Genomic DNA, 26484 nt, shown 5'->3' with positions numbered 1-26484 from the left:
CTGGGCAGATTGCGTCGGCCGCCGCCCGGCCGTGTCCCCGCCGCCGCCGCCGCCGCCCCGCGCGCCCCGGCCATGGCTGCGCCGCCCCTGGGCGCCAGAGAGAGTGGCCGCCGGCGGCCGCTGCCCGCCCCGCCGCTGCCGGGTGCCTGGTGCCGCCGCGTCCCTCTGCGCTCCGCCGCCGGGAAGGGCCGCCCGGCTCTGGCTCTGAGCGCGGCGCGGGCTGCGCGCGGGGGCCGCGGCCGGGAGGCGGGGACACGGCCGGGCGGCGGCCGACGCAATCTGCCCAGGAAATGGGTGGATTTTTCCTCTCCGCTCCGGCTCCCCGCCGCCCCCTGGCTGCTGGCAGCGATGTCTGCAAACCCCCGTCGCCGAGGAGCTGGAATGGGGTGACCCGGGAGGAAAGACGAACCACCGTGCCCCAAATCATAAAAGTCCCCTCAAGGCAGGGCGGCGGCCTTAGAGGCACGGATGGGCCGCTGCCCTCCCACCCTCACGGCGGACAGGGCTGAGCGAGGCCCAGGAACCCCTCTGAGACACCCCCTCCCAGGGCCCTCTGCACCCCGACTGCTGGGGACCTACTGCGTGGTCACTCCAGGCTCCCCATCAGCCTGGGCCGCTGCCTGAAACCCAAGCGGAAGGGCGAGCTCCTGGCCAGCTGGAAAGCAGCCCCTGGATGGCCGGGGTCTCCAGCCCAGCACGTGGGGAGGGGAAGGGGTGTAAGAGGAAAGCCCCTCCTGGGAGAGCGCAGCCAGGTGCTCTGGGGCCTTTGGGAGGACGGGAGTCTCCTGGCAGCTGCAGCACTGCCAGCGAGGGCTCCTGGGTGTGGGTGTGAGGGTGGGCATGCAAGCTGGCACCAGGAGAGTGCACTCAGGGCAGGAGCTGGTGTAGGGTTGAGGCTCAGGCGTGGGCGGGGAGCTGCAGGGACCCCACCACGAGAAGTGGGGTGTGGGTGGAACCTGGGGTCTGTGGTTTGGGGCAGGGGTGGGTGTCCTCACCGGCTCCCCATGTCCCTGTGTGGGGGGACTGGAGTCCTGGTGCCCAGGCAGAGGGGCAGGGCAGCCTGCCACAGCCCCCAGCCGTCTGCAGCATCAGCACCAGGACATGTGCAAGTCTGCTGAGAAGCCAGGCCTGACGCGGTCAAACACCTTAATAGGGCTTGAGAATGTGCACGAGATGAAAGACGCGTCCTCCAGGCCTCCATCTAGCCTTCTCAGTCGTTTGGGAAGGAAGGAATCATCCAGATCACTCACCATACTTTTCTGCCTGGGTGAGAATTAATCTCCTTTCCTGCATGGGGATTGAAAGACCGGCACTGGGAGGAAGGAGCTGGCCTTCCTGGCGGCCGCCTAAGGTGGACACCACCTTCTTAGGGCTTCCCTCTCTCTCTGCTCCGTCCCCATTTGTAGAGGGGACTCAGTGACAGCCAGGATGGTCCTGGCCCGAGTGTTGGGGTGAGACCCACGGGCTGAAGGGGTGCCTCGGATTGCTGTCCTGATTCATACAAGGATCTGTGGCAGCACCTGGGTTGGCTGCAGCGAATGCCAACAGTTGGGGCAGGACGCCATCTCCCAGTGCCAGCCGGTACTGCAGGCTCTGCTCCAACCGCCGGAATCCGCCGCACCAAGGCACACCCGCTGGGTGCCGGAGGAGCAGCCACCAGGACCTGCCTCCATTCTCTTTCAACACATATTGGACACAGATGCAGCGCCACAAGCCTCGCCCGCCCAAATCACTCGCACCTGCTTCCCACTGCAGAGGGACAAGGACCACTTATGTTCCTGGGATAACTTCAAATCCCACCCAATCCAATCTACAGAACTGCCACCACCCATCTCATAAGCGGCAGATTATCACCCACTGAGCACAAGATGTGGGGCACGGCGTGCTGCAGACCCCGGACCGAAACCAAGCACGGATGCAGTGCACTGTGGGCCACAGGACAGAAGCAACACTGTGACCAGGGCAGCAGCTTCTGGGCCACTTGCCACAGCGGGGCACCCCGCGTGAACAAAACTGCCCCACAACCCACCGAGTGGACACCGTGACCAGTGAGGCATCTTAGCGTGCGTGCTCCACGGGCAGACTCTGGAGCCAGGCAGCTTGGGTTCGAGTCCTGGCTCTGCCACTTACTGGCTGTGAGACACTGACCAAGGAGGTAATTAGCCCTTCTGTGCCTCGGTTTCCCCATCTGTAAAGTGGGCGTAATAACAGTAGCCTTCCTCTCCCTGGCATGTCGTGAGGACGAAGTGAGCTACTGCAGGGGCAGGCTTGGCGTCCCATAAGAGTGCCAGTCCTTGTCCAAAGGCCAAACTTGCTCAGAGGGGACACTGGTGAGAACGCCAGAGGCAGAGCTGGGCCTCATGCCCCCAGAGACCTTTGCCACCTCTCTCTCTTTTTTTTTTTTTGAGGAAGATTAGCCCTGAGCTAACATCTGCTGCCAATCCTCCTCTTTTTGCTGAGGAAGACTGGCCCTGAGCTAACATCCGTGCCCATCTTCCTCTACTTTATATGTGGGACACCTGCCACAGCATGGCTTGCCAAGCGGTGCCATGTCCGCACCCAGGATCTGAACCGGCGAACCCCAGGCCACCGAAGCGGAACGTGCGCACTTAACTGCTGCGCCAACAGGCTGGCCCCTGCCACCTCTCTTAAGAGCTGCTTTTGGCTGAAGACCATCCGCAAGAGATGCTGCTGATATAGACAGGTGTGGAGGAGGTATTGTTGGACGGAAACCACTGCCTGCACCCAGAGCCACATTCTAGGAAGGTGAAGCCCACATGGGCAGATACAAAGAATAAAAAAAGAACGAACAAATCTCCTGTTTGGAGAACTTCTGATTGGGTTCCACGTCAATAAGTTCCCGCAAGGATTTACAATTGGTGCTCTAAATTTGAAGACTGCCAACTTGGCTGGGCTTCTCGACGGAGGAAATGAAATCCAGGTGGCTTGCCACCATAAGAACAGTGCTGCTCCCAAGGACTGTTGGAGGCGAGACGCCCTGGGGACTGATAACTGCCTTCAGGTCCACTGGCCCAGGGACTCTCTCCCACCCTCAAGGGGACAGGCAATTAGGGCCAGCCTGGAGATTTGAAACCCCCTATCTTATTTCTCCTGAGCTAGCAGTTGCGTTGGGGAGCTGAAACGGTTTCCAGCATCCCCTAAGGCATAGCCGAGGAGTGGTCTTTTAAAAATGCGGCTGTGGGTTACTCACACTGGGCTTGCCAAACGAGGACTGCGCCTTGGAATTCCTGCAGCTTTCTGGGCACTAAGCTGACCCGGGAGGCCAAAGCACGGAGAGCGATGGGAGGAGAGGCTGACTCACACCCACTCCGGTGCCTTCAAATCCGAGTCATCATCTCTGCATTTCTTGTCTGTGTTTATAGAGAACTGAACAGATGCATTGTTCTCACTGCGCCCTCCCAGATGGAGTGTGTGGACAGGACAGAGGTGCGCAGTGGCTACAGCCCTGCTCCCCACCCAACCGGGAGCCTGCACCCGAGCTGCTCTCACCTGCACCTGAGCTGCCCTCACCTGCACCCCTGCTGCTCTCACCTGCACCTGAGCTGCTCTCGCCTGCACCTGAGCTGCCCGCACCTGCACCCCTGCTACTCTCACTTGCACCTGTGCTACTGTAACCTGCACCCCTGCAGCGCTCACCTGCACCTGAGCTGCGGGAACCTGCGGGACCCATGCTGCTGTAATCTACACCTGTGTTGTCACTCCAGCCTGCACCCCTGCTGCTGTAACCAGATGAGAGGTTCAAGGTAGGTCACTTCCACCTCATCTCATCCCAAACCAAAGTCCTCTCCAGGTCTGGAACCTGCGATGCAGCAGGAGAAGTCACTGCTTTTAGCGCATGTGCCGGGGCCATCTGAGAAGCCTTGAGCAAGTGTAATTTGATCCGGAAGGCCACACAGCAGTTCCACGAGCAATCTACGGAGTGTTGGAGAAGGAAGGCGTTTGGATGACAGGATCCGCGGCGTCGGCCAACACCATGTGTTCCCAAGGAGGAATTTGAACCCCAATTTCCACACGCCTTCCCTTGAAGCAAGGGATCGCTTATATTAGCAACTCTGAATAACCATCATGACACGACTGAGCAGGTGCTGTGCCCCAGACACCCTCGAACTAAGTGCCTGCCGTCCCTTCCTCCTTATGATGCCTGTGAGCCGTGCTAACGCCAGCTCCTCTTTGCAGAGGAGAACTTGCAGGCTGGGGAAGACAGCGCTACCTGCCCAAGGTCCTGTGTGAACCAGCTGTTCCCAGGGCCAAGCTCAAAACTGTGGCCCCCCTCTGCCTTCCAGATGTCATGCCGTCTCAGTGTGTTCAGGCTGCTATAACGAAATAGCACCAGCCGGGTGGCTTATAAACAACGGAAACTTATGCTCACAGTTCTGGAGGCTGGAAGACCGAGACGAAGGCACCGGGAGGGTTGGGTTCTGGGGAGGGCCCACTTCCTGGTTCATAGCTGGCGCCTTCTCACTGTGTCCTCACCCGGTGGAAGGGGCTGGGAGCTCTCCGGAGCCTCCTTATAAGGCACTAATCCCACTCACGAGGGCAGAGCACCTCCCAAAGGCCTGCCTCCTAATGCCATCGTCTTTGAGAGTTAGGATTTCGTCAGATGAAGGGCGGGGGCACCAACGCTCAAACCACAGCACACGGCCACTGTGAAAGCTCACAAGCCCCAGGAGCAACGTGATCCACGGGGCCACAGACGCCCGCCACATGCACAATTCCATGGTGCATGGTGGCCCACCAGAGACATTTCTGCCTGAGCATTCCTAGGCCCTCGTGGGCTGAGCCCATGGGAAGGCTGTGAGGCCACGCCCCCTGCACGATTCCTGGTCCAGGCCTACGGTGCTGGGCCACCTGTTGGGACGTGTCAAAAGGGCCGGGTGTCAGTGCTCACCCTGGTGCTTGCCCCTGGTGGGCTCTGCGCAAATTCACTTGCACACGTGAAAACAGGAAGGCTCACCCCCACAGCCCCGAGGCTCGTGGCTCTCAAAATGACATTACCTTAGGTGAAACCATCCTCCTGCCTGTGACCTTGTAATTCTCATAGGGGACAGGCTCGTGTGGGGGCTGGAGCATCACTGAGGGAAGCCCCACAACAGCTGTGCAAGGAGGGCACATCTGAGCGCGTCCATTCCACAGGTAGAAAACCGAGGTCCACGGGGTGAGGACCTGCCGGGGTCCGGGCCAGTCCCCCGTGCTCCTTGGCAAAGAGACACCCCAAAGGGCACAGCTTGGGTGCCCTTCTGCTGTTTAAAAATATGCGTATTTTCCTTAAGCTATTTGCACATAGCTGGAGGGGGGCAGGGAGAGGAAGGGAAGAAAGAGGCGGAAGAGAAAGTGAGGGGAGGAGAGAGGAGGGGCCCACACGGAGCCACTGTGCTCCTTGCACCCCGCAGGCACCCTTCCCATTCACCCGCTCTGCTGGCGGAAGCATGTTCTTGGGAAAGGACCTGGTCTCGAGCTGGGCACCTTGGGAGGAGCCCAGGGGTCTCCTGAACCCTCTCTCCCAGCAGCCACGGAGGACCACCACGGGCAGTCCAAGCAATGTCCCCTTCATTCCAGCCCCTCTGCGGCCTCTGGGTTATACTCCGGAGGACAGCGGTGGACGGCGTTATTTCTCCTCATGCCCTTCCCGTAAGAAGATTTCCTCCCGGCCTATCCCCATGCGCCTTGTAGCGCCTCCCTTAGACAGAGGGTCCCCTGCCACTAGCGATGTCGGGCTTGGCTGTATGGGCTGATATTCTGGCCAGGGGAAGGTGAGGGACAGCTGCGTCCCCTGAGCAGAAGCCATCAGAGCCAGCCGTGCACATGTCTGCAGCGCTCCTGTCCCCGCCTCTGCCATGAGGAAAGCGCGATCAGAGAGACACAGGGACCAGAGCCTCACCAGCCACCGTGGCAGCTTGTGCCATGAAATGCACCACTGTCCTTGGGAGCCACTGCCATGTGGGGTTTGTTGCTAATCCAAGCACTGACCTTCCACCTTCCGCTCAGGTTCAAGCTCCTTCTCTGGTGTCGGGACTTATGGTCTTTATTCAAAATCCCCCCAGACAGGGGCGCTGCTTCCACAAGGGAGGGCACTGGGCTGACCTACAGCTCTCACGGGACTGCTTTTCCCACCGAACCCCGATGCACCCCGTTTCCAGACCTCAGTCCTGGGTCGTTGTCCATCCAGTGAGCTGGCGGTCTGCGGCCCACCCTGGCCCTCCTCCCACACCCTCTGCTCCCACTCTGGAAAGTTCCATGCTGCTTTCATAAACGTTGCCTGAGACTGGCTCACGTCCAGACCGTGGGAGGCCACAGCTCCACAGCTGCTCAGCAGAAATGAGGTCTGGTTCTGGGAGTGGCACCGTGAAGAGCACGGACAAGATAATTCGGCAGGCACATGCCCTCTGGGCTGAGCTTGTGGTTTCGGGGGCCCCACAAATGTTACCGATCCCTACTTTCCAGGCAAGGGAACGCTCCATGACGCATGAGAAGGACAGTCTGGTTTCTGTTGAAGAAGTAATTGATCTTGACATGAATTAATTGATCCTGACATGAATTAGACGGTGATGTTATTACAAAAACATCTAAGAGTCAACTCCGAGGTCCAGCTGATGTGCAGGAAACACCCCAGAAGGCAGCATCTGCTCAGAGCAGAGGACTTCGTGCTGCCAGATCCTGGACACTGAGTTCCTTCCAGCCAGAGCGCACACGGCTCCCACAGGTGGCCACGCCCCCAGAGCGCACGCTCCGCCCTCAGCACCATGGCCACCTTCACCAACCCACGAGGACCCTCCCTCTGCTTGCTGAGCCCGGACTTGGCCTCAGAAACATTCTCCACCACCTCTGCCAACAGTTGGTGTTGTCTCTGGAGAAACTCCCCACTTTATACCACCCCTCCAATGCTGCTTGTGGAGCAAGTCAGTCAAAGTCCTCTTCCCAGCTGCCACTCACACCTGGTCCTGCCTGTGCGCCACCAGGACGAGACTCGGAGGCTGGGCTGCCCGGGGAGTGGGAGCGTGTGGGAGCCTTGGGCACAGGGACTCACATATCTGAGAGCAGAATTGTTTCCAAACGGCGGGCTTGGTTTCTTTGAGTCCTGCTATGCGGTCACATTTACAACCAACACCCTGGGTGTTAGTAAAGTTATTGACCATGTTTACAAATATACCTCTGTTCTTTTTCTGACTTTCAGACACCCACAGCATCACTTGAAGCAAGTGGGAGTAACTTTCTTTCCAGAACCACCAGTGAGAGCCGTTTCACACACTATGGAAATCTCTGGGGCGCCGTTTAACCTCCCAGGGGGCATCCTGCGTGCCCACGAAAATGACAGGCTGGAACTGAATTGCTGTTGCTGAGCATCTCTGGGTGGGTGTTAGTAACCTGCACATCTGTCTGTGAACAAAGGCTGACGTTCAGCATCCTCCCATCCCTCTCTCAGACTCTTCAATCTAGACTCTTCCTGGTCACCAACTCTCTTACTGACCATCAGATTTTAGACGTCACTGAACCATGAACAGGGAACATCCAGGTGAAATCCCCAGTGCCAAGAGCAGAACAAGCAGATCGGTAAGCCCACATCTTTTAAACACTGCTGGAGTTGTCATGAGGTTTAAGCGAGCTACGGAAGAAGGGGGGGACGGTGTTAACAAGAAAGCCTTCCCCGGACGTGGAGCCCCATGCCAGGCCTGGTCACGGACGGGTGGCCGCACATCCTCTTCCCCGTGGCCGCGTCACTTCCTGAGGTCGTCAAACTCCACCAAGTGCAGCAGCAGGTGTAACTAGAACTGCACGTTTCAGGCGGTTTTGAGAACTGGAGGCTACACCAGCCGACTGCGTCCCCGCCCGATTTCTTACTTCTCGGCTCTCAGGCATCTAGCAAATGCTGGCTGCTCGAGGGGGTGCTGAGCGCCCCCCGTGAACCCTGATTCATGCCTGGGAGAACTGAGCTGAGGAACCGGGGCGTCCTCTCTCGGCCGCCCCTCCCATCCCCAGGGGAAGGGACTTGTCGGAGGTCGGAGGTCACCCATCCTTAGTGGAAGGAAAGAAACTAAAGGCTCCGCCCCGTGCCCTGCCCTTCCTTCTGACAGTCCAGCGTCAAGGTCAGCGGCAGGTGGAGCGTTGGCCACAGCTACAGAAACACAGCTCGATGGCTCCCACCAAGGTCCGCATGATCCGGCGCCTCCCTGTTTAGCTGGTTCTCAGTGATACTGAGCTGTTTTCTCTACTTTTTATCTTTCTCTCCATCTTAACGAGAACATGAACACAGGTGTCAGACAGACCTGGGACTGGGACTTACTTCCTGTCCGGGGTCTGTCCCTTAGCTGCGGGGTCACCAGGCAGGGTCCCCAGCCTCCCCGAGCCTCGGTCTCCTCATTTCGAGAATGAGGACAGTAACACAGGGTTGCCAGGACTGCTGTGACCTGATCCAGATTAAGCTCCTGGCAGGGAGGGTGACACGCAGTGACACTCAGAAAATATTAACCCTCATTACGGGTTTATCCCGAGGGCTTCAAGCTCCTGGCGAGATTCTTCTATGTGTACTAATCTGAAAACATGAACAGATATGCATTTTTCATCTTCCATTTCCTCTTCCCCTTACCTCGGCAGCCGTGGGAACAACCTTACGGCCATCGGTTCCAGAGCGAGAAGCATCCACAGAGCATCTTCCAGAGCCGAAAACTGGCTCCTCCCCCCGTCAGCCCGGCTCAGCTCACGGTGGCCATGCATCTAATTCAGCTTAGCTAGTAATTAGTTTTGCATTACTTTACACGGTGGTGTTAATACTGATTACAGGGCCTGATAACTTTAGTAATAAATACAACCCAAGGCAGAAAATTACCTTTCTTTTTATTGGGGAAGGTTGAAGTCAGTGGAATGAGAAGCAAATTGCTTTCAGAGACGAAGCAGCTGCCTCATGTTGAGCATTTACAGCTTAATGCCCCCCTGGTGTCACGGTGCCTTCTGGTCCAGGGAGGCAGGCCCGCAGGGGAGATGGGAGCCCCCCTCTCCCGGAGCGCTGTTCGTGGCCCGGAGGCCGGCTGCCCAGGCAGTAGCCATCAGCAGTGCAAAGATGGAACAGACTCCGTGCGCTGGGAACTAACTGGCTCAGGAAGAGACCCCAGTGCTCCCCAAGCCCCCTGACACGCACTAGCACTCCAGCGTCCAGGGCAGATGTGGGCCCAAAGCTGGGGGCTGAGGGGCTGGGGCAGGTGGACAGGAAGTCAGCGGGGTCCAACGGCCCAAGCTTAGCCTCAAGCAGGTGACCAAATTCAGCGGTTTTATTCTCGTTAAATTTGTTCAGGGGAGTGGCTTGGGGTCTTCCACTGTAGAAGGAGCTGAATCTGAGGATGACAGAAGAGGTTTGAGGCGCTGGGCCTCAGTGGGACTCTGAGGGGGCTGACCCCACGCCAGCTGCTCTGTGACCCCTGCCCTGCCCGTGCACAGCACCCACACACCTCCCCCCGGAGCAGAGTCCAGGGTCTGCTCACATCTCTACTCAGGCGCCTAGACCAGCAAACAGCCCGTCAAACTTGGGGATGGAGCACACAGCAGTCACTCCATAAAGCCTGAAGGCGCTCAACAACCACAGTAACAGTTGGCACTCCAGGACGCTCTGTGCCGACTTACAGCTGGCGCCACATCAGGGTGTCGGGGGATGTTACATTGTTAAGAGAGGCCACACCCGGCCTGGGGTTCACGTAGCTAATGAGAAGGGCTCTACTTCATGCTTAAAATAAGTCAAGTTCTTCAACACACCTTTACTGAGCTCCGTACACCAGGGCCAGGTTTCCGGTCCCTCTCATGCTGCAGCCTCTGTGTGCAGCTTCCCTCCTGCCCACCTGTTCCTTCCCTGTCTTCCTGCCCCTGGCTCGGTGCTGGACCCAGGGGCCACCTTGGGACCCGGCTCACACCTCACTCCTCCGGCAACGCTTCCTCCAGCTCGAGAGGCAGAAACCGCTCCTCCCTCCGCCCCCATCCCAGAGTGCTCGGACAGCTCTTATGCCTCTACAGCAGTTGATGACGGCAGAGCCCCGGGTCTTCCCACAAAGCTCGGCGGCCCAGACGCCATCGGGCATGGCTCGGACTCACTCAGCATCGTAAGCTCAGGTCTGACCAAGTTAAACCCGACCAGCTGGCCCCCGAGAGCTGCAGGTGGGAGGGACGGGTGAGTGAGCCACTGAAAGAGCAGGGCGGGGGTCTGCAGTGGGAGACACCTTCCAGAATCATCCAGTTTAATCCTCCTTGTTTTAAAAAGGAAGAAGTTCAGGCTGAGAGGTTAAGAGCCTCTCTCAAGGTCACCAGACAGTGCCTGCTGGGAGTGGGAGGGTCCGGGCAGCTGGGTTCAAGGTCATTGTACAGAGCTTCCCAGCCTTCTGAGGCCATCGCATACAGGGGACACGCTTCCATCTGAATGGACGGCTGGGGTGGGCCAGAGCTGGGCCAGGAGCTCAGGCAGGTCCAGCACTGCCCCTCCCTCAGGACAGAGAAAGCAACTCCTCTGCACTCTGGCTAGGGAGCTCCCTATGATGCCTCTCAAGGAGCGTGAAACGCCAGTCTTTCACTGAAAGTCGTGGAAGAGGACCAAGGAAAACGTCTTTCTGTCTGAGAACAAAGTTCAGCTGGGCCCACAAGCCTGGCGCATAGTAGGCCATCGATCAGCAGTTGGCATTTGATTGAGTGGCTCATCGTAAGTGAGCTGTCAGGAGAACAGATGGCCCGGCCATGTGCTCCACTCCCCCGCCCGGCTGCCTGAATCCTTCAAGCAGCATCCGCGAAGCACAGGTAAAATCCATACGTTTCTGACTTGGCCCCATTACGATGCGTGCTCACCCACAAATACAGCGGCCATGGACGCTTGTGTCCCTGGAAGGGCCCTAAAAGTGAGGTGTGGCTGTGGGTGCAATTTATCTAAAGAGGGAGCGCAAAAGGGTGGTGGGCGACGGATTCAACCTAACTCAATCACCAACGCTCTGTTCTCCTTTTCCTAAAGCCCAGAGGGATCGTATTCCTTCACAAAGGTAAGTCACAAGATTCTTGGGTATGGATGTCCCCAGATAGCTCTCAGATTCAGAGGAGCCCTCCTCTGTCTCCACACCCACTCCCACCCCAGTCCCCACGCTAGAGGTCACTGCTACAGGTGAGAGGCACCTCGTCCAACCCTGTGGGGCTCACCTGGGCAGGACCAGGGTAGCCGGCTTCTCTGGAGCTGGTCCGAGCCCGCCACTCTCTGATCCCTTCTTAGACTTGAAATGCTTACAGCGATTTTTGCCAGCTGAGCCTCTGCCCCAGAATCCCGCTACAATTAGGGCTAAAAGGCCTCCCACGGAAGATTCTGAAAACCTAACCTCAGAGGCAGGCCCGGGGAGGGCAGGGCCACACTCGAGGGGGGAGGTGCCTCTTGGCTGCATTAAGGGACTCACTCCCTTGAGAGATCCCACAGCTCAGCTTCAGAAAGAAGAACCCCCCAAAGAAAACAACATCATCCCCTCCCGGCCCCAGGGAGGGCTGCGAGCCCGGGGAGCTGACCAGGGTGCTGAAGGGGACAGTCAGGTTGCAGGGTGAGGATGCAGGGGTGTGTGCAGGGGCTGGCACTAAAGTCAGATGGCCGGCGCCTACGGTGTGGACGGACAAGCACTTTCACCACTGAGACAAAGCTTCCAACTGAAGTTGAACCAAAAGTTTCTTCCAAGCACAGGGGGTCTTTAAAAAGGTGCACAGAGGAACGCCTAGGGCGGAAAAGCATCTTGTGGTCTGGGAATGGAAGTTCAGAGTGCCTGGAATAAGAAGGCCATTAAGGCTTGGAGGGCCCTTGGGACCAGCCATCTCTTTCCCGAGACGTCAAAGTAAGGCACATGCTAATCAGAACCTGCCTGGCTCCCTTCTGCTCATGTGTGCTCATGGCTGTGGGTGTGAGCATGTGTGAGTGTGCACGTGCATGCAAGCAACTGTCCCCCCACAGTGCACGAGCCCACCACTCACCAGGGCCTTCCCCACTGCCAGGAAAACTTCTCTCCCGGGGATGAGGCAGAGCCTCTCCAGGGGAACTGGCTGACTGTCGGGTGGCACCAGGGCAGCGGTCTCTAAGGGTAGGTGACAACAAAACCCTCCAGAGGCTGGGGGTGGGGCTGCACTTCCTGGGCAGAGCCAGAGAGCCAGCAAAGGCTTCAAGGCAAAACAAGGGAAGCTTGTTCCAGAGCCTTCTCTCCTGTGATCCACCTCTCTCTCTCTCTTCTCTCTTTTGTTTCCTCCTTTATTCTGAGAGGCAGGGAGGCAGGGAGGGAGAGAAGGAGGGTTGGGGCAGCTGGGGCTTGGGGCCAAGAGCTGGCAGCCCATCCACCTCCTGGACAAGCGGCTCCAAAGGACCAGCGTCTCTCAGCTCAGAGCGTGGCACAGTGGCACCATCCAAAGGGCATTTTAATGTCACTCCCGTGCAGCCTGGCTCCTGAAGCTGGCAGACGCTTCCAAGCACCCTGGTGCCAAAGCAACACCCCCAGCCGGGCGCTCCCAGACAGCCTTCTCCTTCCCCCAGCCCTGCCAGCTCCGAAATGAATTTTTAAAATGGAGAATACCAGCCTGAGACAGGCTCTCTATTGATACATTGTTCAGGGGATGGCAAGCCTGCTTAAAATGCCCAGTGGTCCGCGCACACGCACACGGTGGCTTGCCACTCACACTTCACGCCGCGCATGTGGCCACAACCCCCTCAGCCCTCCACATTGAGCCCACAATACACCCCAGCCCCACACACAACGATCGCCTGCCCTTCCCTGTCTGGTCTCCACGGCACAATTCCCACTGCCTGGTTGGGGAGCCCCAAGGGCAGCCTTATACCCATAGGCGGGGATGCAGGATGCTCCAGAAGAGGGGTGCAGGGTGTGGGTGGTGGGAGTTAGGTCAGATCCACCTCTGAGAATGCCAGGGGCTTAGACACCCTGCTCCGTTTGTCTTCCCCCCAGATGACAACAGCAGCCAAATGACCCCCTCGTGCTACCCTTTGAACTTCTCAGCGGGAGTGGGAGGCTGGGGAGTCCTAGGAGAGAGGGGCAGCTGTGCAGCCCCGCTGAGTCAGGGCTGGGGGGTTCTGGGAGGCCAGCCCCAGTCTCGGGTCAGCCTGCACCCCTCCCTCCAACCCAGGTACGGCCCTGGCTCCCTCCCTAACCCCGGGGCTCGGGCGCCCAGGCAGGGGGAGCGGGGCTGCGCGGAACCGCTCCCCGACTTTGCCGGGCTCCCTGGGGGCCGGGCGGGCGCCTTGCACGCAGGGAGGAAAATGGCGTTGGGTGCACGTACTTGAGTGAGTTCAGTGCCCATCAGGATGAGGAAGAGGAGGCTGAGGAGCTTCCGGGCCGGTTGCATGTCTCGCTGCCACCTCCAACGTCCTGGCATGCAGGGAGCCCTGGGTCTCGCCGGCCGGCGGCTGCGTGGACGCGGACGCGCTCGCGCTCCCGGCTCTGCTGGTTCCGCGGCGCCTGGCCGTGTCCCCGCGCCTTCAGCACCCGGAGCAGGCGGCGCGCGGGGTCTGCTGCGCGGAGCCTCCGCTCTGCATAGTGATCGCGTACCGCGGTTCCGCGCGGTCCGGGCAGGGCTGGGCCGGGCGGGGCCGGCGGGCTGCCCCTCCTCCGCCCCTCCTCCTGACGGCTCCCGCGCCCCGCGGAGCGCAGATGCGCGGCTCGAGGCGGTGGGTGCCAAAAGTTTGCTGGGAAGGGAAGGGAAGGGGCGGGGGCGGGGTGGCGCAGAGGGACCCGGGCGCCACGCTCACGCGCGGGAGGGGGAGGGCGGCGGCGGCCGGCGGGGAAGCAGGCTGGGACAGGATGTGACATCAAAAAGGCGGGGGAAATTTAACTCGGAGAGAAAGCTCTTTCCTGACTGGCCTCAGCTGCTACGGGACTGCGGACCCCTGGGACCCGGGATGGCGGTGCAGGGGCGGCCAGCGCTGGGGACATGGGCCCCTAGAGCGGACCGAAGAGTGGAGTGTGGGAATGACAGCTGGGGGAGGATCTGGGGCGCGGGCCTAGGATCCAAAGGCTTGGAGTCTCCAGGAAGCACCGAAGGCAAAAGCTGCATGTGTCCTTAGAGGTCACCCTTCGATGAAGCTCAGACCAGGAAGGATGCTTCCAGGGGCAGGGTGGCGAGGATGGGCACAGAGCTAGACAGTAGGGCAGCTGGCCCGCTGACTGGCCCTTTTCTTGTCTTCCTGGGATGGTCAGCATGGGATGGAGAGGGAACAGACATTGCGGGCTACAGCTCCTATCCCGGTGCAGAGCGTGTGGCTGTGGGTCTGTCCTTGTGTTCATGGTCTGCATGCATACATGCGGGGTGGGTATCTGCAGGCCTGTAAGTGTCCCTGTGGGTCTGCACTGTGTGCTTGCGTTCACATGGATACAGAAGACACAGCTTTGCCCACTCAAGGTGCCTTCCTCGACCCCAGAACCTAGGAGAGGAGCTCACAAGCCAGCACTGTGGGCTTCCAGAACCCGCTGAGCCCTGCCTGTCCTCGTACTCCCAGGCCTGGAGATCAACCCCAGGAGGTATGGAGATGCCCTTCTCTCTCCCTGTCTCCGTGTCACCCTTGCTCTCCTTTCACATGTACGCCAAGCCGGAGAGCCAGGTCTCAGACCACAGGGAGTCTGTCCTGGGGACTGCACTTTGCATTTAAATTCCCCATTTTGCAGGGGAGAAGTCCCTAAGCACCTTTGTTTTCTGAGAAGCCAAAGTCGCAATAGGTATTTAGAAGCATCTCTCTTATTGTTTACTATTTAGTCTTTGGAAAATAAAATCTATAAGGAAAATATCTGGTGGAAAGAGGCTCCAGACCCAATAATCACAGAATGCAGGGCTGCAAAGGGGGTGTGGTGAGAACTTCTTATATCACGGATGGGGAAACTGGAGCCCTGGGGGGCGTAACTCAGAGGGGCTCACCCAGAGAGTTCCAGAGCAAGGGCCAGATGCCAGCTCCTGCCCCATCACCGTGCCACCCAGCATTGAGGAGGTGCTCTCTGGGCGTTGGGTGAAGGAGCTGGGCATGTGTACCTTGAGAAGAGAAGACGGCGGGTAGAGCGGCCATGGCCTCCCCTGAGGGGCTCTGCCATGGAGGAACTCTGTTCTCTGAGCACCAGAGGGCAGAGCTACAACCAGGGGACATGTTACTGGGAAGGAAAGAGGGGCTGGGCTTTTTGGTGAGGAGTGAGCTTCCCTCCCCTGGAGGCATGTAAGCAGAGAGAGGTCCTGGTGGTGAGCCCTCAGGTGGGGAGGATCCCGAGATGCTGAGACGAGGTGGTGCTGGAGAAAATGAAGGTGGAGCTGTGGGAGTTCCTTTTCTCTCTGCCACCCCCGTCTGTTTTTATCAAGTGGAGTGTCCTCAGTGTGAATGCTGGAAAGGTGTTTGTGAGCCCCTTGGCCCTTTGGCCCTTTGGCCTCCTGGTGATCGCCATCGAGACAGCAAGTGGTGGCGAGAGCACCGCACTGGGAGCTGGAGGGACTGGCTGTTGTCCAGGCTCTTCCGGGTGGCGGCTCTCTGAGCCTCAGTTTGCACTCCCATAGAATGGGAGTGAAGGATCCCAGCGCTGCATCTCAGAGGCTGTTGAGAAGATCAGATACAGGAAGGGGTGGGCACATTTAGAAACTTGAGAGAACGAGGAGGAAGGCACTGAGAGTCGTTGAGCGCCTTCAGGCCATCGGGCCCTCCACCTGAGTTTCTCCTTCAGCCCTCACGGTTCCCTGGGGTCCCTGCTGCCGTCCACGGTGTCCAGAAGAGGACAGAGGCTCAGGGAGGGACTCGACACACGCTGGAGCTGGGACACGAGCCCGGTGTTTGGGGTTTTGTTTCCATAGACTGGGGAGCAAGGCTGTGATGATTTCCTCAGGGGGACGGAGATCTAAGATCGAATTTTAGCAAGAATTGCTTTTATTTTAAAAAAGTCATACAACTGTCTGACCCAGCAATTGCACTTCTGGGTGTATACCCAAGGCATTGAAAGCAGCCTCAGACAGATATCTGTACACCCGTGTTCCTAGCCGCGTTATCCACAGCAGCCAAAAGGCGGAAACAACCCAAGTGTCCATCGACAGATGATGGATAAGTAGAATGTGGTATGTCCATACACGTTATTCAGCCTTAAAAAGGAAGGGAATTCTGACACCTGCTACAGCGTGGATGAGCCTTGAAGACATGGTGCTAAGTGAAAGAAGCCGGTCACAACAGGACAAAGACTGTACGATTCCAGTTAACAGGAGGGACCAAGAAGAGACAAATTGACAGCGACTGAAAGTACCAAGAAGTTACCAAGGGCTGCGGGGAGAGAAGATGGCCAGTGTTCCTTGATGGGGACAGAATTTCTGTTTGGAGTGATAAAAAGTTTTGGAACTAGTGGTGATGGTTGCACAATATGGCGAATGCAATTAATGCCACTAAGTTGTACACTTAAAATGGCTAAAATTTTAGCATATGAATTTATATGTATTTTGCTGTATATATGTGATTTTTACCACAATTTAAAAAATAATAAAGTAATATACCAAAAGTCATTGAGTCGTATACTTCAAGAGGATGAATTGTGTGGTATGTGAATTGTATCTTAATAAAGCTGTTTTTAAAAATTATACAGACATTATTGTATTGCTTAAAAAAAATAAAATCCAAAGAAGAATGTAACAGCAGCAACAAGAGCCCCCCACCCAGAATAACCCGTGTGGTCACTGGGGGTCACCATGCAGATATTTTTGTGTGCGTGTGTGCAGAGGAAGGATAACGAAGAATATAGGGCTGTGTCTTCCACAAACCAACTTCCGACCCCGTGACTGTGGGCACGTCACCCTCTGTGCCCCCACCTTCTTGGAGGGGAGTTGACGGGCCCAGCCAGACCTGCCAGCTGATGGAGCGAATAACCCCAACATGAGAAATGCCGAGAATGGAGCCTGGCATGCATGGCACAGCAATGGAAACAAAGAGGACAGGCAGGCTCGTGGTGAAGATGATCAAACTCTGCCGGAGGGAATGAGGTCATCCCTCACAGGCTTTGCCACTTAGGATCCTAGACTGTCCTCAAACTTAAGAGAGGGATGGGAAAGCAAAGCAAAACTGGAGAAATTGCTAGTAAAAGCCCCTTTATCTTCACCACACAGAATGTTATCTCCTAGGAGAAGCTTCCAACAGAGAGAGAGAAAAGTTTGTGTCGACCGCTAACCATTGGGGTCAGACATATTTCCATTCTCACCATGTTAATCACGTCCGATATGAAAGATGGGAGATTTTCGCCTCCTCTTCCTCTGGCCTCCCCTTTGCCTTCCCCGAATTTTTGGTGTTTATATTATTTTTACATTGACGGGGTTTATGATATTTACATGCACTCCTGCAACCAATATCTCTCATGGGTTGGTGCTGGTTCTGGATTTACGTGGATCCGATGCCCACTCCTGGGCCAGCGCCTCCTGAGTTCTTCGCTTCCATTCCCCGCTTTCAAGTTGGCTGAATTCTGGGTTCTACGGCCACAGCCAGCGGCACTGCCACACCTCTCTGCTGGCCAATTTAGATTCTTGTCTTTCTTCTTACCCCACCGGCTTTCATGTGGGAAGTCATGAAGAGCCCCAGACTGGTGACCTCTGCCTCCTGTCCCTCCACGCCAGCCCTGAGCCCCCGAGCTGTGCTGGGACGTGACCCAGTGGGTACAAAGCCCTCAGATGCCACTTTGTTCTTCAGCTTGTACAGCAGGTCCCAGGGTACTCCCGCCCCCCACCCCCTGCTGCCCTGCTGATGGAACTCGGGCCAGCGAGTGCCCCAAAAGGAGCCGAGTTCCTGCCGAAGCTCCTCTGGGTGCCACCAAATCGATATGCTTCGAACTCCTTCAAGACAAGCCTCCTTCCACCGCCAGCCTCATTACGATGTGACAGCATGGTTGCCAAGGCAACGGCACTAACTCTCCCCTCTCCTCTCTGCAAATTTCCCAGCAAATGCGGCCCGAACCCACGCGAGTTGTCCGGCCGCCTGTGCTCAGAGCCGGCGGGCTGCCTGGCTTCACCCTCCTCCCTGTGCTGAGCGGAGCACCCTGCACAGCCTCCCCAGCCCTGGGCCTCCACTTCCTTCTCAGCCTCCCTGCCCCCCACCGGCCCCCTCATAGTCCTTGTTAAACTGACTCTGGTGAATGACAGGTGTTGACTGAGAACCCACTATGTGACAGGTGGGGCCAGCAGAGGGCTTCCTGGGGGCTTCAGGCGCCGATGGTGACGGGCTCACACCCAGGACTCAAGACTGCCTCCCCTCATCAGCTCTGGGAACTTGTGCCTGCCTGCCACTGGCTTCTAACCTTAAGAAGTCACCAGGAAGGAAAGGGCAGCTGGTCCTGCACAGCTGCTGGCCTGCCTCCTGGACGTGGTCACTGTCATTGCATAGCTGGCGGTCATGGCAGCAGAGAGCTCACTGCCTGGACCATTCCCAGCCCTACTGTGCGTCCAGCCTGTGCTAAGGGCAGGCCCATCTTCTCTCAGAAGCCCCAGGGCCTTAGGGGATATGACGCTCACGCCGTCCTTTGCAGGTCTTACTCAAGAAGCCAGCAGCACTGGGACCTTTGCTCCGCTGGCTCCAGTCACCTCCCCTGCGGCCACCCCTCCTCCTTGTCCAGCTGGGATTCCAGGAACCATCCTGGGAGCCACTCTCAGCCGCAAGCAGCTGGCCTTCCCCCCCCCCCCCCCCCACTCCTGCGTGGCCAGCTGGGCTGTATGGTCACCGCCGTGCAGTTCGGTCCCACTGGAACTCGTGACCTCCCTCCCGAGGGCACCCGGGGCTCCCAGGAGTCCTTCCTCAGCCCCCAGCTCCCATTCTCCTGGCCACTCCCACACGCATGCTGCCCTCCCCACACTCTGTCCACAGCCGGTAGCGCGATTCTCATAGCACCGAGGAAATCGGGCTCTCAGAAGAGCCACCACGGGCCAGACACGGCTCCACATGCTCTACCCCAGCCCCCGGATGCAGCCAGTGCCGCCCGATGCGGGCCTCATTGAGCTCCTAACCCTGCAAAGGTCATTGCTTACCTTGTCCTGTGATGTCCTCTGTCATGAGGCCCCATCACCTTCCTAATCTTGCCCCTCCCTCTCCCCCAGCTCAGTCCTCTCTGGCTGCACCGTCTTCCTTGCCTTCCTGGGACACACCGAGGGCACACCTGCCTCAAGGCATTTGCACTTGCTGTTCCCTCCTCGGGAACTCTCTTGTCCTGACACCCGCGTGGCTCCCACACTGGCGTCACTCAGGCCTCAGCTTATTGTCACCTTTCAAGGAAGCCTTTCCCTGAGCTCCTGATGTGCAGGGCATCTTCGTCTGGCCCAGCTTTCTCCAGCCCTTGACTTGCTTTTTTTCTTGGTTCTTTTTCCCATCTGGCATAATATGTATTTATTTTTTCTCTCTCTCCCCCACTAGAGCACACTGAAGGCAAAGCAAATTATGTCCTTTTTGGGACTGTATTAGTGTCCTGTGGCCACCATAACCAATGACCACAGACTCAGGGCTTAAAACAATAGACTCTTACCCTCTCCCGGTTTTGGAGGCCACAAGTCTGAGACCAAGGTGCCGTCAGGGCTGAGCTCCCCCAGAAGCTCTGGGGGAAGAGCTTTCCTGCCTCTTCCCACCCCTGGAGGCTCCAGGCAGCCTTGGCTTGTGGCCACATCCCTCCAGTCTTCAAGGCCAGCATCTTCAAACTCTCTGCCCATCTTCATATCATCCTCTCCTCTGTGTGTGTCAAATTTCCTCGGGCTCCCTCTTGTAAGGACATTTGTGATGGCATTTAGGGCCACCCTAGATGATCCAGAGTGATCTGTCCCCATCAAGATTCTTAACTTGATCACACTTGCAAAGACCGTTTTTCCATGGAAGGTAACGCTCACAGGGGCCAGGGAGCAGGATGTGGACAGCTTTTGGGGAGCCATTTTTCAGCCTACAGCAGAGACAGAAAATAAACAAGCAAGCAAATGAAAGAACTTGGTAAATATTGATTGTGGCGAGTGCTGTGAAGTTAATAAATAGGATGCTGGGCCGAGAGTCACATGGAGAGGTGGCCGGGCCCTTGGAGGAGCCTCAGAAGGAACCCAGGAAGGGGAGGGGAGCATCCTAAAGAGGTTGGGAGAGGGTGAGACCTGGTGACTTTGGGGAAAGAGAGAGAAGGCCCGCGTGGCTGGTGCGGGCAGAGGTGTGGGGAATGGAGATGGCTTGGCAGCTGTGGAAAGGCCCTTAGACTTGGCTCTCGTTAAGAGGCAGCCAGCAGGGTTTTAGGAAGGGAAGTGGCAAGGCTGATTTGCATCTTGAGACCTCCGGTCTCTGTGGAGAATGGAGCAGGGGAGCCAGAGGGAGACCATGGCGGGCTCTTGTCCTGGGGCCGCGGAAAGGAGTCACATGACAGATGAGCGGCCTTGGCTGAGCGTGGTGGTGGTGCCAAGGGAGACGTGTAACTGGTGGAGGACCTTGTTCTGAGAGATGGAGACAGGATGTGCCCGTGGCCAGGGTTGGGGTCGGGGACCAGGATCGTCTAGAAGTGTTGGTTTGGGGCTCCGGGTGGGTCATGGGCTTCCACTGCATGGAGGACACGCAGAAAGAAATGAGTCAGGAACTCCGTGTCGGGTGTCGTAGGTGTGAGAAGCCTGGCAGGAGATGCCGAGAGGAGAAGCCAAGTAGGATGCTGGTGGGGCCATCTGCCGTCCAAGGGCATGACCACAGGTGGAGGGGGACGGCTGGAAGAGGCAGCCCCCGGGGACCCGATGGGCCTCCCCAGCAGGGAAGTCATACAGACCACGATGCAGAGACTGGCAGAGCATGAGTCGTTCACCCCTCCTTGGGGAGAAGCGGAAGCTGAGGGCAGAGGAGGGGTCCTCCACAGAGCCCAGCCCCCAGTCCAGGGTCGTGCGGCAGCCCTGGGAGCAACTTAGCCTGCGGTCCCTAGGACATCCTTGGTGGGGTCCTGGGCTGACGTGGCGCCCTGCAGCCTGAGGGCACTCAGCAAGCAGGGTGGAGGGCTCCAGGTAATGGGCTAGCCCTCCTGCCTTCCAGAACCAGTGAGAACCTGGGTGGAAGGCCCCGTACCTGCCCAACCTTGAGGCCAGGGCATGCCATCCGTTGCCGCTGTGGGGCTGGGTCCCAGCTCAACGCCCCCCGCCTCTTGCCCCAGAGCTAGACCAGATCCTCGGCCCGGGGCCTGGCTGGTTTCTGGGGCGGGGTTCCCAGACAGGGGCAGCCTGCCAGGTGCTCAGGTTTCTTCCAGGTGGAGGGAGAGGGAAAGGATGGCCCAGTTATTAAACCTTCCGTGCATCACAGTGCTGGGTACTCGCCCTGCAGAGTATGCTCACTGCCTCTGTGTTTAAGCCACGCTCCCTCCACCTTTGCACAGGGCAGACACCGAGGCCCGAAATGCTAGGCGCCCTGCCCCGGGTGGCGGCAGAGCTGCAGTTTTGCGGGTCCAGGGCCCCACTCACCCACGACACGGCCTTGCTGGGATTAGGCTCTGCTTTGATCTTGTACCCTTCTCCCGGAGCTGGAGACCTGCTTCCGAATTCCAACCTTGTAGCCAACAGCCATCAGGGGACACAGAGATGGTCGGAGAGCTACCACTTCCTAACCAGTTACCCTGGGCCAGCCCTGGGCCATGCTCTTCACAGCCCTATTTCTCTCCTGCTGTTGGCTCATTTTACATATGGGGAAACTGAGGCAGAGACGAGGGAAGTCGTTGGCTCAGGGTCCCAGGGCCTGGATGTGGCAGGGACTGCCTGAAAACTGGACCCCCAGGATCCGGAGCTGGGCTCTCCCCTGCCCGGCTGCCCTGCCTACAGCTGCCCCCCACCCGCCCCCAAGAGGGGCCCCACTCGGACCCTGAACGTATATCTGCAGAGATGTACTCTCTCAGACGTCTGAGGCTTCCTCTGCTGGTGCAATCTGAGGACAGAGACATAAAATCAAAGGCTATTAATGCACTGGTGAAGGGGGCTCGTTTAGAAAGAAAGGCAAAGGAGACAAGACATGTCCATTTCCATGATCTCTCAAGCTAGCATTTTGTCAGCAACAACAACAAGAAGAATTGGAGATAGTCTGTGCCAAACCTGCTGTCTAGGAGACATCACTGACAGCCTTGGCCGTTCCAACGCGTGGACATGGAGTAGGTAACCGCTCGACCTCCACGCCCTTTTCTAAAAGTCCTTGCTTTGGTGAGAAAGCTTCACTTAAGAAATTTGGGCTGTGGGGCCGGCCCCGTGGCCAAGTGGTTGGGCTTTTGTGTTCTGCTTCCGCGGCCTGGGGTTCACTGGTTCAGATCCTGGGCACAGACCTACCCACCGCTCTTCAGACCATGCTCTTGTGGCGTCCCACATAGAGGAACCAGAAGGACCCACAACTAGGATAGACAGCTATGCACTGGAGCTTTGGGGGGGAAAAAATAAGAAGAAGATTGGCAACAGATGTCAGCTCAGGGCCGATCTTCCTCACCAAAAATAATAAATAAATAGTTAAAGAAAAGAAGTTCTGGCTGCTGCATGAAGTGGGAGGAACTGAGACTGGAAAGGGGGCACTTTCAGGGCCCCAGAGGAAGGAAGGGTTCATCAGAGGCCTCCCCGGAGTTTCTGTTCCATAAGCGATGGTTCAGAGTTTCCAGGGAGGAACTGAGACATGCAGGAGGGGCCGGCACCATCTGAGGCTGCAGAGGAGGTCTCTGGTCATTTTTCCCGTGGTTGCAGCACAAGCAATTATTTCACCCACAAGTGGAGGCTGGTTTACTTCTTTTCAGGTCTGTATGCTTTTATTTCTCTGTCGTCCTTTTACTGGAGGTTCTGGTAACTTCCAGTAAACATCGAATAGGAGTGGCAGGAGTGGGAATCCTTGCCATGTTCCCAATCTTTGGGGGAGAGCATGCACCCCCACCTATGACGCTAGCTGTAGCTTTCACATAGCTCCCCATTAGGGTTCTCTGTGCTTAGTTCACTGAGAGTTTTATTATAATTAGATATTTAATTTTGTCAAATGTTTTTTCCGTATCAATTGCAATGATCCTATGGTTTTCCTCCTTTATTCTGTTAATAGGATACGTTACGTTGATCGATTTTCAGATGTTAAACCGTCCTTGCATTCTGAGATAAACCCTTCTTGCTCAGAATGTATCAAGCTTTTCCTACGTTGCTAGATTTCCTGAGTTGCTAACATTCTGTTAAGGACTTTCATGTCTCTGATCGTGGGGAATATTGGTGTGTCGTTGCAGTTGTTTTATTCTTGTAATGTCTTTGTCTGTTTGGGCCTTAGGACGATGCTGGTCACATCAAACAAGTTGGGAAGCTTTCCCTCCACTTCTGTTATCTGGAAGGGTTTGTGCAAATTTGACATTACTCCTTCTTTGACTGTTTCGATAGAATTCACCAGCGAAACCGTCTGGGCCTGGAATTTTCCTAATGGGAAGGTTGGTTTGCTGTTACTAAAAAACTCATTTTAAAAAATAGCTATAAAGATATTCAGATTATCTCTTTCATCTAGTGTAAATTTTGGTGAGTAGTATTTTTCAAGGAATTTGACCTTTTAAACAAAGTTGTCAAATTCGTTGGCCTACATTTTTTCATGATATTCTCTTATTATGTTTTTTAATGTTGAATTTATTGGCATTAAGTTAATTATTTCTGACATAAGAAATCTACAGCTATAAATTCCCCCCCAGCACTACTTTAATTGCATCCCATAAATTGTCATATGTTGTATTTTAATTACTGTTCAATTTGAAATATTTTCTAATTTTTCTTGTGAGCTCTTCCTTGAGCATGGGTTATTTGGCATCCATATGTTTGGGAGTTTCCTATACATCTTACTATTATTGGTTTCTAATTTAATTCCATTGTGGTCAGGGAACATGCTCTGTCTGACATCAATTCTTTCAAATTTCGTTTACTTGTTCTATGGCTCAGAATATGGTCTGTCTTGGTGAGCAGACCACGTGCACTTAGGAAGAATGTGCATTTTCAGTTGTGGGCTGTAGTGTCTGAAACGTATCAATTATGTCAAGGTGATGGATGGTGTCGTTCAGCTCCTCTATGTTTTTTTTTTAAAGACTTGCACCTGTGCTAAAATCTGTTGCCAATCTTCTTCTTTTATTTTTTTTCTTCTTCTCCCCAAAGCCCCCCAGTAAGTAGTTGCATATTCAAATGTAGGTCCTTCTAGTTGTGGCACGTGGAATGCTGCCTCAGCACGGCCTGATGAGCAGTGCCATGTCCGCACCCAGGATCCAAACCAGTGAAACCCTGGGCCACCAAAGCAGAGTGCACGAACTTAACCGCTTGCCCTCGGGGCCGGCCCCTCCTGTACGTTTTTATTGACTTTTTTCCTGCAGCTCCTCTATCATTTTATTATCAGAGGAGTGTTAAAATATTTTACCGCTATTGTGGAGCTGTTTTTCTTCCTTCAGTTCTGTCAAGGTTTGCTTCGTGGATTTTGAGGCTCTGTTATTAGGTGCACACCATTTACGATCGTTTTGTCTTCCTGACGAATTGACCCTTTGACCTTTATGAAATGTCCGCCTTTATCTTTGGCAACAGGCTTTATCTCGGAGTCTATTTCATCTCATATTAACAAAGCCACCTCAACTTCTCTTCCTTTCTCTTTGCATCGTACATATTTTCATCCATTGACTTTCAACTTGTTCTTTTCTTTATATTTAAAGTGTTTCTCTTGTAGACAGTAGAGAGTGGAGTCTCATTTTTTTTTAATCCATTCTGACAAACTCTGCCTTTTAACTGGAGCCCTTCCTTGATTAATGTTTAGATGTACTGTTTAGATTTGTTTTCTGGTTTTTGTTTGTTACTGTTGTTCCTTTTCTACTTTCTTTTGGATTACTTGACTATTTTTAAAAAATAATTCCATTATAATTTGCCTCTTGACTTTTGAGTTACGCGTCTTTGTGTTGTCACGTCAGTGGTCACTCAGGGATTACCATATACGTTCCCTAATTTTTCACAGTCTGCTGGGGTTAATGTTGCACCAGTTTACAAACTACAGGTCCATTCACATCCTCCTCCTTTATGCCGTTGTTGTCAAATGTGTTACTTCATGCACATTATAAATCCCAAAGACGACGTCCACTTTTCGCTTTAACCAGTCATAAGTGTTCTCAAGAAATTAAGGGGAAAAGAGTCGCTTTCTGCTTACCTGTCTGCCCGCCACTTCTGCGGCTCTTCCTTCATCCCTGAAGATGCCCCTCCCACCTGGCATCGTTACTCCCCTAAAGGGAACCCGCTTTAGCGCTCCTTGCTGTGTAGACCCTAGGCAGGATTCTCTTTGTTTTCCTTTAACTGAAAATGCCCTGATTCTTCACTGTTGCAGCTACTTTAACTGGATGTGGAATTCTGGGTTGGGCGGGTGCTTTCTCTCAGGACTTTAAGGACGCTGTCTCAGACGCTGTGAGTCTCATTGTGTTTCTTCCTCTCTTCTCTTTACATTGTATGATTTCTCTCATTCTATACTCAAGCTCACTGATTCTTTCTTCTGTCATCTCCAATCTACCGATTAAGCCCATCAGGTGAATTTTTACTTTTTATTCATGATGTTTTATTTTTCAGTTCTAAAATTCCCATTTGGATACCTCTTCTATTTTTTATTTCTCTATGTGATTTTTTATCTCTCCATTCATAGTGAGGGTATTTTCTTTTCCCTTATTGAGCATAGTCAAAAATGGCTGTCCTCAGATGTTAGCTCAGGGACAATCTTCCTCAAGCAAAAAGAGGAAAATTGGCAACAGATGTTTGCTTAGGGTTGGTCTTCCTTACCAAAAAAAAAAAAAAAAGGCTGTCTTTACCTAGTAATTCCAGCATTTGGTGCATCTCAGGGTCTTTTTCCTTGTAAATGAGTCACATTCTCCTTACTCTCCAACTGTGGAATGCTTTTGGAAACTATTATTACTTTGTTGTGAGACCCTGGACTCTGTCATATTGCTCCAAAGGGTCGGTATTCCTAACAGGAGTTTGCTTGGCTGGACCCAAATGGTAAACTCTGTCGCCCTGTGGACGTCAGGAGCCCGAGTCTCAGCTCAGCCTGCTTTCCATCTGCCCTACCCACGCACTTCAGGGTCCCTCAGAGTTCCAGGCAGAGCTTTTACATGGAATGTGGGCCCCTCCTTGGCTCTCTCGTTTTCTGGGTGCCAGCCCCGCCCCACTCTCCAGCATCCCTGCTTACCCGGGGCTCCTTCCCACGCTCCCTCAGCCAGAAGGATGGCAGGTTCTCCCGTTAGCGTTCCCGCTGCCCGGCACGGCCCCGTGACCACGGCAGCCCTGTGGACACAGCTGCGGACACGTGAGACTCAGCCCACGCACTCGGCCTCCACGTCCTGCATCCTGTCCCACAGCTGCCTGCTTCAGCCCACTCCCCAGAGCCTTCAGCTAATTGTCTGTATTTTGTCCAGCATTTACAGTTGGTTTTTACGAGAGGATCGGTTTATTAGTTCATCTGCACTGGAAATGGAACCCTGACGCCATTTCTTTCTTTTAGAATCG

The 26484-nt window shown here is 55.5% G+C and overlaps 1 protein-coding gene across 2 annotated transcripts in view; it reads right to left on the bottom strand.

Annotated features, from left to right (window-relative positions):
- Positions 1 to 13741, bottom strand: part of OLFM1 (olfactomedin 1) — a 39918-nt gene extending 26177 nt beyond the window's left edge. For both annotated transcript variants that reach the window (XM_046647566.1, XM_046647583.1), the window contains exon 1: positions 13291 to 13741. In XM_046647566.1, the coding sequence (XP_046503522.1) occupies positions 13291 to 13386 (96 nt within the window). In that variant the 5' untranslated portion in view covers positions 13387 to 13741. The remainder of the gene's footprint in view (positions 1 to 13290) is intronic.
- Between the last annotated feature and the right edge of the window lie 12743 nt (positions 13742 to 26484).

The sequence above is a fragment of the Equus quagga genome, chromosome 1 (genome assembly GCF_021613505.1).
Source record: "Equus quagga isolate Etosha38 chromosome 1, UCLA_HA_Equagga_1.0, whole genome shotgun sequence".
Taxonomy (NCBI): domain Eukaryota; kingdom Metazoa; phylum Chordata; class Mammalia; order Perissodactyla; family Equidae; genus Equus; species Equus quagga.
Note: the sequence above shows the minus strand (reverse complement) of the source record. Positions and strands in the feature narration are given on the sequence as shown.